This window comes from Mercenaria mercenaria, chromosome 6 (assembly GCF_021730395.1).
Source record: "Mercenaria mercenaria strain notata chromosome 6, MADL_Memer_1, whole genome shotgun sequence".
Classification (NCBI taxonomy): domain Eukaryota; kingdom Metazoa; phylum Mollusca; class Bivalvia; order Venerida; family Veneridae; genus Mercenaria; species Mercenaria mercenaria.
Window position 1 is genome coordinate 28,342,714 of NC_069366.1, and position 16,586 is coordinate 28,359,299.

General features: G+C 33.7%; 1 protein-coding gene across 4 annotated transcripts in view; it reads right to left on the minus strand.

Moving 5' to 3' along the window:
• Positions 1-412: 412 nt before the first annotated feature.
• Positions 413-16,586, minus strand: part of LOC123549325 (b(0,+)-type amino acid transporter 1-like) — a 28,946-nt gene continuing 12,772 nt past the window's right edge. For 2 of the 4 annotated variants that reach the window (XM_045337325.2, XM_045337324.2), the window contains exons 2-14: positions 12,716-12,907; positions 7,980-8,081; positions 7,483-7,610; positions 7,064-7,202; positions 6,354-6,479; positions 5,595-5,694; positions 5,115-5,159; positions 4,175-4,298; positions 3,758-3,861; positions 3,363-3,459; positions 2,701-2,850; positions 1,960-2,128; positions 413-1,089 (exon numbers count right to left, since the gene is read on the minus strand). In XM_045337325.2, the coding sequence (XP_045193260.1) occupies positions 1,031-1,089; positions 1,960-2,128; positions 2,701-2,850; positions 3,363-3,459; positions 3,758-3,861; positions 4,175-4,298; positions 5,115-5,159; positions 5,595-5,694; positions 6,354-6,479; positions 7,064-7,202; positions 7,483-7,610; positions 7,980-8,081; positions 12,716-12,818 (1,446 nt within the window). In that variant the 5' untranslated portion in view covers positions 12,819-12,907 and the 3' untranslated portion in view covers positions 413-1,030. The remainder of the gene's footprint in view (positions 1,090-1,959; positions 2,129-2,700; positions 2,851-3,362; positions 3,460-3,757; positions 3,862-4,174; positions 4,299-5,114; positions 5,160-5,594; positions 5,695-6,353; positions 6,480-7,063; positions 7,203-7,482; positions 7,611-7,979; positions 8,082-12,715; positions 12,908-16,586) is intronic. The other 2 variants (XM_045337326.2, XM_045337327.2) reach the window with 2 other exon arrangements.

Sequence of the window (16,586 nt, forward strand, 5' to 3'; positions counted from 1 at the left end):
CAACCCCGGGCTAGAGGGCGTGGACGGTAGGTTGCATTTCCACTGCCGTCCATGAACAGGCTCAGTTAAACCGAGCCTGCAACAATTTCGTTTATGTCGTATTGGGCGACCTGTGGTTTTCCACTGTCTAGTCAACTATCACTTGAAAATATTTTGTTTTCAGATGACCCCAGTTTGATCAAACCATTCTTCGTCGTAAATCGCCCAAATCTACTAAGGTACGGCCTTTGCAAGTAGGATTACATATGCTGCTTCGACACAAATGAAGTTTCTAATGTTTCTCGAAGTGCGTTCATCTAGGTTTTCTTATTATCATTACTATTTATGTAGTATCTGGAAAACAAATGATATCCTAACTATACAGATACAAACAATCCTCAGGATTTCATTGATATTCAGCAAGAAATACAACTCTGTAAGCCAAATGATATTTATTGAATATGTATTACTCGTTGCTTTCACCACACAAGTTAATATGAAAATCTGTCATTACTTAAGCTTCAATGTAGCAAAAAATAGTTTTATTTTCTTCTCTTCCAGCAACCAACTTTATTTGAAATTATGTACCATACGTTTAGATCTTGCACTGATTTTTTTAATTATTATATTATTATTATAAATATAAGTAATTTTGACTGGCGCTATATTTTTCTGTGTGTCATTCGTTTCAGCTTAAGATGTTTCACCGTCTTTTCTTTCTGTTCTCTGACTGCCGTCTGCTTCATCTAGTACGACCCGCAAGGTTTACATTCGCAAAGCATTTGAATACCTCTTGGTTTCGAAAGCTTAAATGGTTTACTTCTGAAAGCGTACCGTTTTGCTTTAACGCAAAGTGAAAAAGGAAATGTCCTCCCATATATACGCACTTCCCGACTATTCATATTGACCTCTTTGCATACGGCGCTTTTGATCGACGTCACTTGATGACTGTATCGCAAAACATTACAGAATGTCTATATACAAATCATATACAAATATATTCACTGATGTTTTCATTAAAACTTCTATACAAAAGATTTCGTCGATATATTCATTCATGTTTCGTGGGAGCAGCTTGCATCAGTAACTGTAGGAATGTGTAGATTCTCTCTGAAATAACACAATGTGTTTATAAGTATTCAGGTTTACCAGATGTTTCTATGTACTCTTTGCACAATTTCTAAAGATTTATAAAACATAAATACTTCGATTTACAACACATCTATAACTTCATTGTTGAACGGCATGTTAACATTTGGTAATGTATGCAGATACTGCCCTTTTAGACAGTTTTTGCACATCAAAGTATCTCCCAGAGTGAACATTAGGTACAATATTTACACGGGTGGCGTAGCAATGCGTACAAATGTATGATCTTGTGTTCACAAGTTAAAAAAAAACACAAACGCATTTTCTTTTTTATTTCATGTCTTTTACATGCTTTTAATCAAAGTATGCCCATTTATTCATTTCCTCGCAAAGTATGCCCATTTACTCGCGTCACGCGCAATGCACAACGTAACACGAAAACAACTTGGCGTCTAAAACAATCTAAAGTTAACAGTTCTGTACGCTTTACTGACATCATATACATGTAAGTATGATGAGCGTTTGTTTTAATGATCTTAAAGACATTTTGATAACAAATCGATATATAATTTATACTCCTTTGATAATCCATTCATTGTTTGAAACAGTGAAAATTACAAGCACAATTAATATTTCAATAAACGAAAGATAATCATGAAATAAAAAATATATATTTGCTATTTAAAAAGTAATAGACAGAAGGTACAACGAAATCAAATTAACAATGCAATAATCTGTCAATAGAGATGATTCGTGGATATCTTACATTTTGTCTCATGTGGGATCAAGCTATATTTTCACGGTATGAACTGCGTTTGTGCATATACATGTACATGCACTTCAAATACATGTAATTCACGAAACTATTCAGAATAAATATACTATACTTACTAGAATAAGGAAGTTTGAATTTGCAGTAGACAAATGGAATATAAAAAAATAATCCAGAGGCTATAAAAAGCACAGCATATAGGAATGTGATACGTCCGGTCTGAATAACAGGCGATATTGTCAGGTAACATGACATTAACAGCACAAGGACTGGAATAGGTAGTGGCACCTGAAATTGATAAGATGTCTTTTAACTACCATTGTTATACTGCGAACAACTCGAAGACAAGTGTACCTTTTAACTGTTGCTACATTTTCAACGCAACTTTAAACATTTGCTGTGGTAGCTTTGAGGTTACTGTTTGTGTCCTTACCCTGCTAAATTTCTATAATGAACTTGTCCATCAATTTGGACAGTACCATTAACTGTTAAAAGGGGTGCATACCAAAAAATACTGACCGAATAGCGAACAGTGCAGATCATGATCAGCTTGCATGCATGTGCAGGCTGATCGTGATCTGCACTGGTCGCAAAGTCAGAATAAATCGTGTCCAGCATGATAAGGGTTAACATTAAGATTAGGTAATGTTAACCGCTGATACTATACCTGTTGTAGCAACATCTTTAATCTATGTATCTACATGCTTATGAGCTCGAAAGCGATCGTAAGTGTTTTCAAACTTAACGAACTGTTTTTACAAATATTTAGCTAACGAGAGATACAGTCAAATTACTTAATATAGCATCTACTTATATACCATATATTCATTACACATTGCACTTTTGTACACTATGCTTACTTTATAGGGTCTTCTAAGCTCCGGCTCTTTGTACCGGAGTATGAGTAAAGCTAAAATTGTTATTCCGTATCCAAGCCATATTGAAAAGCTGTAGAAATCTATCAATGTGCTCAGATCTCCAGGAATAAGGGTTACTATTGCAATTATTGTCTGAAATATAATAACAGTTTGCAATTGCCTTCTTAAGTATATACTTAAGCATCATCAAAACTTTACTTTCCTTAACACTTAAAACATAAAAACATAGAAAAGGATTTGCATGTTTAGCATATATACACGTGTTAATTTTATAATTTTTCAATGTTCATAAACGTAAAGAGGTCATTTAGATCAGATTCATCAAGTTCGAGGAGTCAAAAGAAATAAAATAAAGGATATTTTAAAAGTACCTTTTCATATTGAATTATTTGTTTGAATAAAATACTATTTCAGTAAGGAAGGCAGCAAATGTTATAATTCTCTTTATCAAATGTTGGCTTATTTGTTGCTTAAACATCACAATTTCTTCGTTCTTTATCTATCATAGACATAGTCAATTCGACCAACGTCTCTTATACTTAAATTGACGTCAATGTCAGTGTTACCACAATTTTGTAAGGACCTTATTTCACTTACATGACGTCAAACGTGTGATACAGATATCTACTACGAAAGACACTTACTGTAAATATGATTGACGGCATTGGTGTTAACCTTTTTACTTGAATAAATGACAAAATTTTAGGAACATGTTCGTCGCGGGCAGCAGCAAAACACAACCTGAAAATATCAAACAAGAAAACACTAATCCAATTGAAAATTACTGTTTAAAGGTTATGGCACAAAACGAAAGTCGTGTGACCATTTACAGTTTAAACATTATAAAAGACATGGTATATGCTTTATCTAAAGTTTCCAAATGTTAAAGAAAAATAGTCCGGCAATGGGGATAACTGATTGACCAAACATGCCATCTCACTTGTAAGTTTCAGAAAAATGTTGCTTGAAAGTACAGTACTAGAAATACAAAACGACTATGATTTGCCTACATCTACTATCCATATCTATAATATTTTACCTTCCAGAGGCAAATAAACAACCGTTTGCAGAACCTAGACACGAGAAGCAAACAAAAATTGGCATTATCCATGACATCACACCAAGCATGTAATTGGACCATGTCTGAAGATACAATTGAAGTTCCAATGTACTTGAAAACAAAATACATGTTGAGACAGTCAGTAAGGCACAATTATTTGAACAAAAGTTACCAGCTAGGGCAACAATATATATATATATAATACTTGTACTAAGAAGCAGTTAGACTAAATAACATTTCTTTATCATTTGGTAGCTTTTTTAGATTTTCTTAACATTTAACAGTAGATTATATATTTACAATATCTTTTAAATACCAATTTCTCAAACAAACGCTATTTTCAGGTAATAGTTTATGTTATTGTTTTTTATGATTAATTAACGTTATTTAACTTACAACCGCCACTGCATGAGAAACAAGAATTTCCTCTTTAGACATGACGGCAAAAAAGCCAACATTGGTAAGAACATATGCCACTGTCGTGAGCGGGATTGCCAGGTATATGGCCAGCGGTAGATTTCTGAATAAATTATTAGAACGATTAGATAATTAGTTTACCTTTAACCTGCTGGCGGCAAGTGATTCTGCCTTTACAACCAGTGAAGACCAAGATCAGCCTGCACATCCGTGCAGGCTGATCATGGTCTACACTGTTCGCTATTCAGTCAGTAAATTTTCAGTGAACACATGTGCACATTCAAAACATAAATGGTACTGCCCAAATTGAATGATGGACCAGTCCATTTTAGAAATTTAGCAGGCTAAAGGTTAAAAGAAATAGTTTAGCTTAATGCTTTATTCCTTAGGTCACTACAATTTGTTTACAGTTCAAAACACAAAATACTGTATTTAAGTAACGTACAAATAAATTTATGAGGTTCACTATTTATTGTTTTTGATTTTCGCCTTGAAACTTTAAAAGCAACTGTCAAGTATCTATCTACTTATGAAAATACGCTTGCATCACTCACATTTAAGGATGTAAAACCACTAGTGACAACAATATAAGTGCACTATGTGTAACACCAATGATCATGATGATTAAAGTATGATGATGATAAAGTATGTGTACTTGACCCTTTCTTAGGTTATAATGTTAATTGCCTTTTATGTTCCTACTTCTAAGTGTTTATTATTATCTTTCATCATCATTTAACCTCTTAATGAACAATCTTTGATTGATTTGATGTGCTATAATTATATCTTTATAAACTATGTAATTATGAATAAAATTCTAACAGCAGCATTGAAAGCAATAGCGGTACATCCGCTAATTAATGCATTTTGATAACCGTGTTACGTCCAATACAACTAAATTTTGTAGAACGTGTCTTACCTTTCTGGATTGCGTAGTTCTTCAGTCACAAAATTAAGATTATTCCTGGAAAGAAAGTTCATTTTTTTCACTATTCAAGTCAATAACAGTGTTTAAATATCAAAAAAATCATCTTGAAAAAACATAAACAGATGGTAAAGAGTTACAAAATATTACTTATTTTTAATGTAACCCGAAACTGGAATTTAACTGATGGCGGATTTTTAAAAATAAACTCTGCCAGGAAGTTGGATATTTTTTTGGTTTAACATAGTAAACTAGAAACGGACAAAATAAAAACTTAAACCTTACAGGAGTACAGTAGCCTTTGTTTTATCATACAACTACCACAAACTTCAGACCCTTAATGCTACATCATAAATGCCCAATGCATTTTTTCTTTACGGCATGGAAATATCTGAAACTGTTAAGAACATCAATTTGGACAAAAGAAAGATGACATGCATTTCCACATGTTTTAATTTATGTTGTTTTACTTGCCATCCTTCGTATGCCCAAAGCCCATTATAAAAGGCTATTGCAATAAGCGATGGATCCTCAGCTGTGTCTTGGAACCCCTCAGCAATATACATCGTGTTACCTTTATACAGGAGTAGAGTAAATCAAAAATATATATTTGTAGAAAATAAGTGCGTATTGAAATATAAAGACATTATTAAGTGCACTGCTAGGGTCACTAATTTATTAAGCACTGAAGTAATAAAGGTAAAGTTAAGCTTTATCTATCGTAGCATTTGATCAACAAATTACATGAACTACAAAGTTCTTTTGCGACCAAAATGGCATACAGTGACAGATTCTTATCCTTGGCTTATTTACCGCCTAAAACAACCGTTCAAGCAAGGGAGGTTCAAGGACCATTTTTCACGTCTTTGGTATGATACGGTCGCGTATACAATTTAGATCTCTGGCACTAAAAGCGGCAATGGGTCATTTGGCCTAATGTTTAGAATCCGAATTTACCTGAACACTTTATATACAAGACTGAAATTGACTTCGCATCAGGCAATAAAATGGAATGGATATTTTCATTTCGATATTTATTTCGTTGAGCTCTTCAACCATCTCTATGTCAGAGAAAATCTCAAAGCATCAGAACTCTAAAGTGAGTTGTTTTATTAATCTTCCAGTGATTCTCGCTTTTTTATTTTGATATAACGCGGAACAAGTTGAAAATTGAAATGTCAAACTAGTTACCATCATGACAAAAGTTTACTTGATGCACAAACTGTTGTATACCTTTGCAAATTTTGTAGAGTCCACCAACCGTGATGATTGCTATAGCAACAAGTTTTATACATGTGGTGATATTCTGCAAGTAAGTAGCCCATTTCACACTGAAGCAGTTTACGGCGGCAAGAAATACTGAAGCAAAAATGGATGAAAATGTTTACATTTATATAAACATTCAGGTTCTTGTGTTCCAACATTTAACATGTCGTATATCTGGTTCTGGAAGCAAACTTTCGATTGATTGTACTACTGTTAACCATATGCTTAAATTTCAATTATCGTTAAAGATTCGACTAAAACCTGAGTACTACGTGTTCTCTTGCGCTAATATATTCACATTTAGTATTCAAAATGATAACCTTTTATCTGCAACCAAATGTTCTTAATTCGTCAATTGCATACAAGACATATATGTGCTACAAAGTATTTTACAGTATTTCTATAGAATATATATCAGTATCTTAACTTTGAAACAGTAAAGTAAATCGAAATAAGCATGTGACTGAAAATTAATAGTTTTTATCAGCACCTTGTGTTAAATGATGCTTCGGAATATTTGTATAATTATTTACACTGCGATTAGATGATGTTTTGGTATATTAGCATAGTTAATCTACTGAGATTAAATGATGTTTTGGTATATTTGTATAATTATTTACTGAGATTAGATGATGTTTTGGTATATTTGTACAATTATTTACTGAGATTAGACTTACACATAGCGGCTATTGTACATAATTTGACCGGTAAAACTGGCGGATCTGTGCAAGTGGGATAGAATGGTTTCACCATGTAAGTTCCAAGAGATAGCGTCATCACCGTGAACATTGTCGGTCTAAGAATAAACATCCCCACCTGTAAGAGTGTGCGAGAGGGTTAAAAGATGAGACTTGCCTAACCCGCCATACAAATTGATGTTTTAATTACATACTAACAAATGAATGGAGAAAGCATATACCTTCTTTCTTGAAACTACATGTATACTTGCTACTTTTCCAAGCTGATATCTTTATTTTATTGTAAAAACACTTTAAATCACACTAACCCACTATCATACAGCTGCTTATACAACTTGAAAAAAACACAAGAACTTGTAGAACAAGTGCTTATTCACAAAAGCTGCCAGCCTACTTACCCAATCATAAAGGAACGCAACTACATTTCCTAGTTTGCATTTTTCACTTGCAAACGTGTACATTAGATAGGCATGTTCGCCTCCAGATTTCGGAATACTTGTACCTAATTCCGCATACGCGAGAGCACCTGTTTAAAACAATCAACATATTAGCGATGATAATAGGTAAGCACTCACCATAAAAACATAAAGTATAATTAGTATCAGATACATCATCATATGAAAGTAAGCACTACTCCACATAAAAGACGCTGGAACGACCTAAATTTTATGTCAGTTGAAAACATATTTACAGGTAGAACTCTATATATACACACAAACTTTCAAAACAGAAAAACAGCCAAAGACCCTTCAGATATGATATATTACATCTCATTTTATGCAAAATACATCAATACATGAACAATATAATGTGTACTTACAACATATTCCTGATGCTACATTAATTGGACCCTGATATATCCAAATTGGACCATAATAAATTTATGTATCATTACCAAACATTGACAGCAGTCCACATGCACCCCATGTTATTAAACTCAGCCCGACAGAACCAGTCCCTTCTAAAACTCCTTTCGGTGAAATGAAAATTCCAGATCCTAAAACATAATTGAATAAGACCGTTAGCAAATTATGGTTTCAATATGAAATTGAAACAAATGTGATAAATGTCCTAGATTAATCAAGCCATTCAAATGTTAAGAATCATCCTTACTGACTTTAGCACAAAAAAGTTTCAGTATAAAAGACAAAAACAGACCTTATATTACCAGCAATACTGAAGCCGGGTGGTTAGGTCTGGTGGTTCTACCGCCCAGCTTATTTAGTGGGGCTTTACTTATTTGTTCATATTACCGTCATGTTAGACACTAATACACGTTGACTATGGACATAAGTCAGTCGCGAATAACCATGTACTAGTATTTCGGCTCAAATCTTTCAGCTGATCCTTTTGTAACATAGAACGCAACATAGTAAAATAATAACTTTCTCGCTTTGATAGAGTACACCACCCATGAGATGTAATTAAATGTACATTATCCCTTCTATACCCATTGCGCCGATTTAAGACGAGAATACTATATGGACTTCATGATCTTAAAGCATCAGAAATAATCGCAATACTGCGTCCAAGATTTGGGCGACCTTTCATGGCCATCACACGGTACTTTAATTATATTTGCAAAACATCTCAAGACCCGACCCCCACCAACAACAACCACCATTCCCCCAATCACCTGCCTGAACGTAACTTCATTAACATGTAATATTTAAGGGGACGCATACATTGAAATTAGAAAAAAGTGGATGGGGTATTATAAAATTTACCTGCAAAAAAGTACAAGGTTTTGGTAAATGAAATGAATGCTGTTTCAACTGTTATAAGTACACAAAGGATTGCTCACTAAAATAAAAATGAGAAAAACTGAAACAAGAAAGTTATTGTTGAATTACATAAGACTTCATGTGTACATTCAAAGTCAACAATTAAAGACTTTTTGGTGCGAAAATAGTAGTGCTTCACTTTGTCCAAACATTTATCAATGTCCTACAGATTCTAATTTAAAGAAAGAATGTGAAATAAGTTCACTGTCTTGCTTTTCATTTAGCATATGTGAGCTAAAACACATTACTTAGTTTGTTTACAAAGTAGTGCATAAGAAAAGATACGGTGGTCAAGGAATGCCACATTCCAAAACTAAAAGAGTATATTCCCCTTAATACATTAAACATTTATCGTTACAGAAGTCTAGTAGCTTACAATAAAGGCCTAGAAATGTTGCCATTATTATTTTTTAACTTGGTATTCATGAACTACAATGCACTTAAATATCAAAACACATTCAACAAACTTTTGAAAATGTATTGTCTTAAAAATCCCTAAAATAAGGTATGAAATTTGGCTGAGATGTCCAATCAATATGTATATGTACAAAAGCAACATTCTAATCTTGTTCACAAAAGTTACTAATACACAGCAGGAATGTCAATGATCAAAACTGGACGAATATACAGTTATCCTCACTTTAATGTCATTTATAATTTGTCCTTGAATTCTCCACCATACTTTTCATAACTCTGTTTGCACGAGTTGCACGAGAATGCTGTCATTCACGTAAAAAAACGGGGTCAAATAAGTTGTAAATGCAATATCATCTAAACGTATAATTAATGGATTATGCAGTTCAAGATAAACTTTATCTCATAACGTAACGAACATGTATAATGTTGTAACAACAACTTTACTTACACTGATTTAAGTAGCAGTCGGTTTATAAGTGACTTTATTGATTCATTTTGTGTTTTGTTATTGTTGTCAAAAAGTATAACGGAAGTGCCTCACAACTGAAGCGGAAACCAGTTTGATGCGCAAAGTAGTCCACTGTAAGTAATATTTTTTGACAAATGTCCACAGAAATTAATAATTTTCTAATATTAAAGACGAACATCTGAATAGGATTCATTATTTGATAAGAAATTATGGTCATCGACATTTTTTTTTAAAAAATCGTACACGTGCTGACACCTAAGTTGTCTCCCGTTGTTTATTAGAGTTACCTTTCGTCCGGCGCAGTAATACATTTGCAGTGAATCGCCGAGAAGTCGTGGGAAAATTAAAAACCATGTAAACAAACTAAAATTAACCACCTTTTCAAGATGAATTTCAAGTGATCGACATTATGCATTTAACCCGCCTGACCTGTGTAGCATCTTAGATATCTGTTCTAAGGTATTCATTGTGTAGAATGTCATGTTATGCCCTTGCAATGCTAATCCACTCTGATTTTTTTGTTTACATTTTTTATCAATGAAAATTATGGCGTCCATCCCGATGAACTGACGTGGGCGTTAAATTTTTACATGTTTAAGCAAACCTGGTGTGTTAGAAAGAAAATCTCATCCCTTCAATATTATTTGGAACACTGTTATTGTAAAAAACCTGTTTTTTCCTTATACAAAAGCTTAATTTTTTGTGTTGAATGTACTTTCACAAAAACCTCTGTTTTCCTATTACATTCATAGTACCACATCCTTATCCACAAAATACTGAATATTGCAGGTGTCCATCAGTATTATATCAGTTTAGGAATATGTTCTTTATTTTCCCACCATCGATTTCTTGAATATGCACCCCTTCCGCATTACTGTATGAATTGTGAATGTAGCAATATGCGTCCCCTTAATGGATTCCATGGTAATAATAAAATAAAATGGATTCTAACGTCAGAAACGGCTTGTTGTGTGTATATTGACGGGAATTTGAACATATTTTACATGCGAAGTATAGAGTGATGACGATTGTGAATTTTAAACTTTAATTGTACTGTGGGCTGAAAATAATCTTCTATTGTCCAGTTACTACTATAACTTTTTGAAGGCTGGCAATGACCTGCTATTATCCATTTACTACTTTAACTTTTTGAAGGCTGACAATGACCTGTTATTGTCCAGTTACTACTATAACATTTTGAAGGCAGGCTGACAATGATCTGTTATTGTCCAGTTACTACTATGAATTTCTAAAACTAATTATACTTTAGACTGACAATGGTCTGCTTTTGTCCAGTCACTACTTTGACATTTTAAATTTAATTGCATTGATAGCTGATATTGTTCTGCAATTCTCAATAACGGATGTTGAAACACTGTAAATGTTGTTTTATACAAACATCCTTAAAACAAGAAATTTCTTTCCCTTCACATTGCTATTACATCAAATATAATTAATGCAGCATGCATTGTTTTTACGATTACACCGGAATATAAACTAGGCTAGGAAAATATGCACTCCAGACAGAAACCTACTTGTACATTAAAGAAAATATAGCTCAAAGGCACACTTCATGTTAATCAACTAGCGGGAGATGAAATGAATTTCATTACTTTTATGTAATCATTAGCCTTTTCCTAATGCTCACGTTAATTCTCTTACTCATAAAACACTTATCATCTCTGTACAGCAGCTACGATATTGCATCATTAACTATAAAATGTACATTAATGTATGATTTTACTTTGATAATTGTAATACCAATTGGTAAAGCAACAGCAGGGTGAACAGTGAATATTTGCTCTAGAACTAGTTGTAGGATATATGGTTATTGCTGTTACAGAAAGCACAACCGTATGTAAACAGTGGCTATTCATCTTGTGTGAGAACTGATCTGCAAACGTATTAGCTATAAGTCTTATTTGTCATCATTCTCTTATTGTACCACTATTGCATAGAAATTGAAACTGTATCAGTACATCTTTCGAATTTTATTTAAGATTTAGTGTACTTCAACACATATACAATACACAGTAATTGGAAAACAATTCCAAAATATATATAAAAACATGAAACACATTGACTTAGAAAATGCTGTGTGTTGGAGATCTAGTTGTGCATATGTGTCACAACGTCATATACCCAAGGTTTGTCGTAATTTGAAGTTGCCTTTAGAACACGTGCATTGTGAGGTCACGTAAAGCAATAAATACAAGCAGTTAAACGCAGTTCACTATTTTACGTTTGTTAATGAACTATATTTTGGTGTGTTTGAATTAAACAATGGGACATATGCGTGGATGTGTGCATTATAAAACTATACACAACAAGAAAAATGTAAACACTGTATGACACATGCCTGCTGAAAATGCTTGACGGAATAATAAGCACGGCCATAACCTATAGAATATAAACGTCCCGAATATACATTTATATCCACATCAACAGTGCAGTCTCAGCGCTAAACAGTACTAGTTAATATGGTTCAAACGGCAAACATCAATTGAGACAAAACAAGCGGAACCAAAGTACATTTGTTGTCTAAACCGTTACATTCATGTTTCAAATAAACTCCTCTTTTTGTGTATCATTGTATAGGTGGATAACAGCATAAAACTTTACTTTTCACAGTTCCAGAAATCAGTGCAATGGCTGACAGCAGCTCAATATTTTATCTATCACTGTTTCAGCAATACGTGCAGTGGCCGATAGCAGCCCAACATTTTACTTCAGTTCTGTGGTGAAGACCAGTCCAACATTTACCTATCAATGTTTTAACAGTTGTTGCAGTAACAGATAGCAGCGCAATATTTTACCTTTCACTGTTGCAAGAATCTGCAGTTGGCGGACAGTAGCCCTACATTTTACACAGTCAGAGCAGCATGCGGACAGCAGCCTTACATTTTACCTACCGCTGTTCCAACAATCAGTTCAGTGGCGGATAGCAGCCCTATATCTTACCTATCATTGTTCCAACAATCAGTGCAGTAGCGGATAGCAGCCCGACATTCTTCTTTAGCTCTGTATCCCCGCTTTTTAACTCTTTGGAGTTTTCTCCACTCATATCTTTTGAGTCGTTTTACGTCCACAGCCTTTAGGGTGATAAATTCTACGATGATTAACAGATAAGTTTTGAAACCTCTGTAGACTTCCCTGTTCCAAACAGATGTTACACGTAATTAAAATCCATTTCTTGATAGTACATGTTAACTGTAGTAAAACACATTTTACGACAAAATAATTACGTAACACAAACACGAAGTTAATATATCGTCGTATTTTTTTATTTTGGTCAATATATAAAGGGCGATTTGTTTTTTGTCAAAAATAACATGAATACTGCTGAGTCTATCTATCACCTGCGATTTGTTCGAAAGGTATCAATCATTTCCACATTTAAATTTTGTCGACTAACGATTATTTTTACATTGGCTGAATCGTATCCGTCATAATCGTGTGTGATATACACGATACCAAGATCTTAATTTGCTGTGTAAAAGTTTCATATCTATGTATCACACATATCTCAAACAGCTGTCTCCTTACATATTTTGAATAGCCCGTTTAATATTTATGAATTACGCCTAAAGAATATGCTTTGAAGTAAACATATCATTTATATTCCGTGTCCTTTGAAAGGTGAAGGTCATTTGTACAGTGCATTATGTAAAATCTCATAAATACAAGTAATAGAATAATGTACCTCGGAAAAAAATATATAAAACTAAAATGTATCTAAATGTGATTTGGTGTAGAGAGATGAAGCATGTAATAAATATAAAAAAAAATATGGTATTTTAACCGCACTTTATTTTTTTTTGTTTCTAACACGCCACGATTTATTTCTCAATTAAACAAAGAAAACCAAAACTATGTGTTTAATGCAACGCATGCACTGTTTGTACGTTACAAGTATTACGTAAACGTCCTGGCGGCGCGTTGAAAAAGAAAACCACACAAAACAGGCAAATAAGAAATATTGTGATGCACCGGTTTCCATGCTTAGTCTTTTGTTCCTACTTTATGGGCTACCTAAATTCACTTATGCATGTATATCTTAAAATTCTTTTATAAATCAATATCGACTTATGTATTTTAACTATCTAGCTAATGCTTATCATTATTTCCTAAGTATTTGTTCGTTATTGGTCATAAATGCTTGTTTTAATACCCGTATGTATGCATTGGCAGCCATATTGTATTGTACGTGCTCTTTATGACGTCACTTTAGTTCATGACGTCATATATTCTCGCTTTACCTAGTGAGGATATAATCTATGGGCGCTATTCTCATATTTTAAAAAGTTAACTTCAAAAAAATTACTCTAAAGACCACATTTACTTTCCTCTCGTGTACTTTTATAATTATATAAAATTTGCACGTGTAATTCGGCGGCGCAGGGTGCTATTTTTAGGTCTCCAACCATGTACTTTTTTGATGTTAGCAGCGTTAGCAATACTTCTAGAGCACCTTTGCTTACAATTTTGCCATGTTCTAACATTTTACTAATGCTGTCAGTAAACAGTTAGCAGAACTGAACACAAACTCCGCAGACAGTATCAGGCTTGTTGCAGTACCAGTAGTACTGCAACTGCAGTACTACTGAAGCCATTTTAGCAACTACTGGTACTGCTACTGAATTACTTGGTCAAAATTTGGCAACTACTGTTACTGATACTGCATTACTGTCTCAAAAAAGTGGTACTGGTACTGCAGTACTCAACCAGTACTTTGTTTGTTTGTTTTTTTTGTTGTTGTTTTTTTTTGTTGTTTTGATTTTCAAAAAATTGTACTATTTTTATGAAATGGTGCCTTTATAACTTAGCATCTAATACATGCTGTCTTTAATATAATTTAGATGTTATGCCTTTAAGCAATCATATTTATTGACATGACTGAAGCATATATCACAGAACAGCAATTATGGGATAAACCTGTTTTGCTGTTGAATGTATAATAGCAATATAATAGCAATCCTGCACTGATCTGAGCTGTCATCAATAACAAAGAAATGGTCAGTTCGCTCAATTTTCAGTATAAATAGTAAAGTATGAAGAGTAAAGTAACTTATTTTTTGTATGAAACAGTCATTGCTGGTCTCTCTGGATATGTGGATGTTTTTTTTTTCTGAATTTGAAAATGAGATGGAACAAATTTTTCAAACTACCGGAAAACACAGAGGGCACGTTCAAAGCAAATTGCTGGCATTGCCCTTCTGAAATATCTGGATCATTGAAGGTGTCTTCTAACTTCGTCAAGCCTTTGAAAGTAAGTAGTAGATTTTACATATTGAATGATTTGAAATATTCAATATTAGCACTGGCAATAACAAATATCAATGAAATGTCATAACTTTATGTTAACATCCCTTAGACATTGTCTGACACTGTGACAAAACAATACAATATACAATAGAAAAAGGTGTTAATAAGAACAATGGATGCATATCATTTCAGTTGTATTCACAGATATCTATTATGCACATAAGTATGGTAATTAACTGTATTGTTATCTTTGCATAAGAATGCTGCCACCCAAAACAAACAAACACACAAACCTTTGTCTTCAATGAAGTTTGTCAATCATGTTTGCTTTTCAATATTACAGTGCAAGCACAGGGAGGAGTATATGATGACATGTACCAACAAAGCAGGTGACGACCAAAAGACAAAGAAATCCCAACCAATAATAACATCATATGCTCAATCGACTGACACAGCTAAATATGGTGATAATCATCCTAAACAGGTGCAGGCGATAGTTAAATTAGTGGAATATATAGCAGGGGATCTGTTACCTCTATCTACTGTTGAAAGCCATTTTTTTCAGACATTTGTTGAGTGTTTGGATCCCAAGTTTTCAATGCCAGGCCGTTTCAAATTAACAAATAGTCTGATAAAAGAAAAATAAGAAAAAGAATAACAACAAACATGCACACAGAAAGCTATATCTGTTTCACCATTGATCTATGGAGTAACCGCCAAATGAAGGCATTTCTTGGCATCACTGGTCATTACATCAACAATTGGGAAATGCACTCTGCCATGATTGCTTGTAATAGATTCATCGGCCGAAACACCGGTGAAAATATTCGCAATGAGTTTGACGAAGTTGTGTCAACTTACAATTTAGAGAATAAAATAGCATGCGTCATATCGGATAATGCCTCTAACATGGTTAAAACATTTAAAGTGGACAATCCATGTTTCAAGAATTCCCTGGATGTGATACAGAGTGTGATGAAACTGATGATAAAGTTGGGAATGATGATGAAAATCTTGAGACTGTTGATGTGGAGCACGAATCCTGTCACAGTATTCTTTGGTTACAGAAAGTCGTGAATACGTGTGTGAAGTTTCAATCCATTCCCATTAGTAGGTAGATCTACTGAGATACCAGCTTATATACAAAAACTTAACCAAAAGCTGCTAAGTCAAAAAAGGGGCATAATATTGTAAAAATGCAAAGTAGAGTTATGAAACCTGTGTTCTGCTTTTCAGATCATCACAGTGGACAAGTATGTGTTCAAAGTAACAATCCGCTTACATTTAAAACCTTAACCAAAAATTTCTTAGTCGAAAAAGGGGCATAATTTGTTTAAAAAAAAGAAATAGAGTTATGGAACCTGTGCAATGTAAATCGGTTTATCACAGTTAATTAGTGTGTGAAGTTTCAATTCATTCCAACAAGTGGTTACTGGCTTACATGCAAAAACTTAACCAAATCGGGACGCGGACGCCGACGCCGACGCATGGGTGAGTCCAATAGCTCTACCTATTCTATGAATAGTCGAGCTTAAAAGTTAAGCAAAAAGAAACCCTTATTACTTTG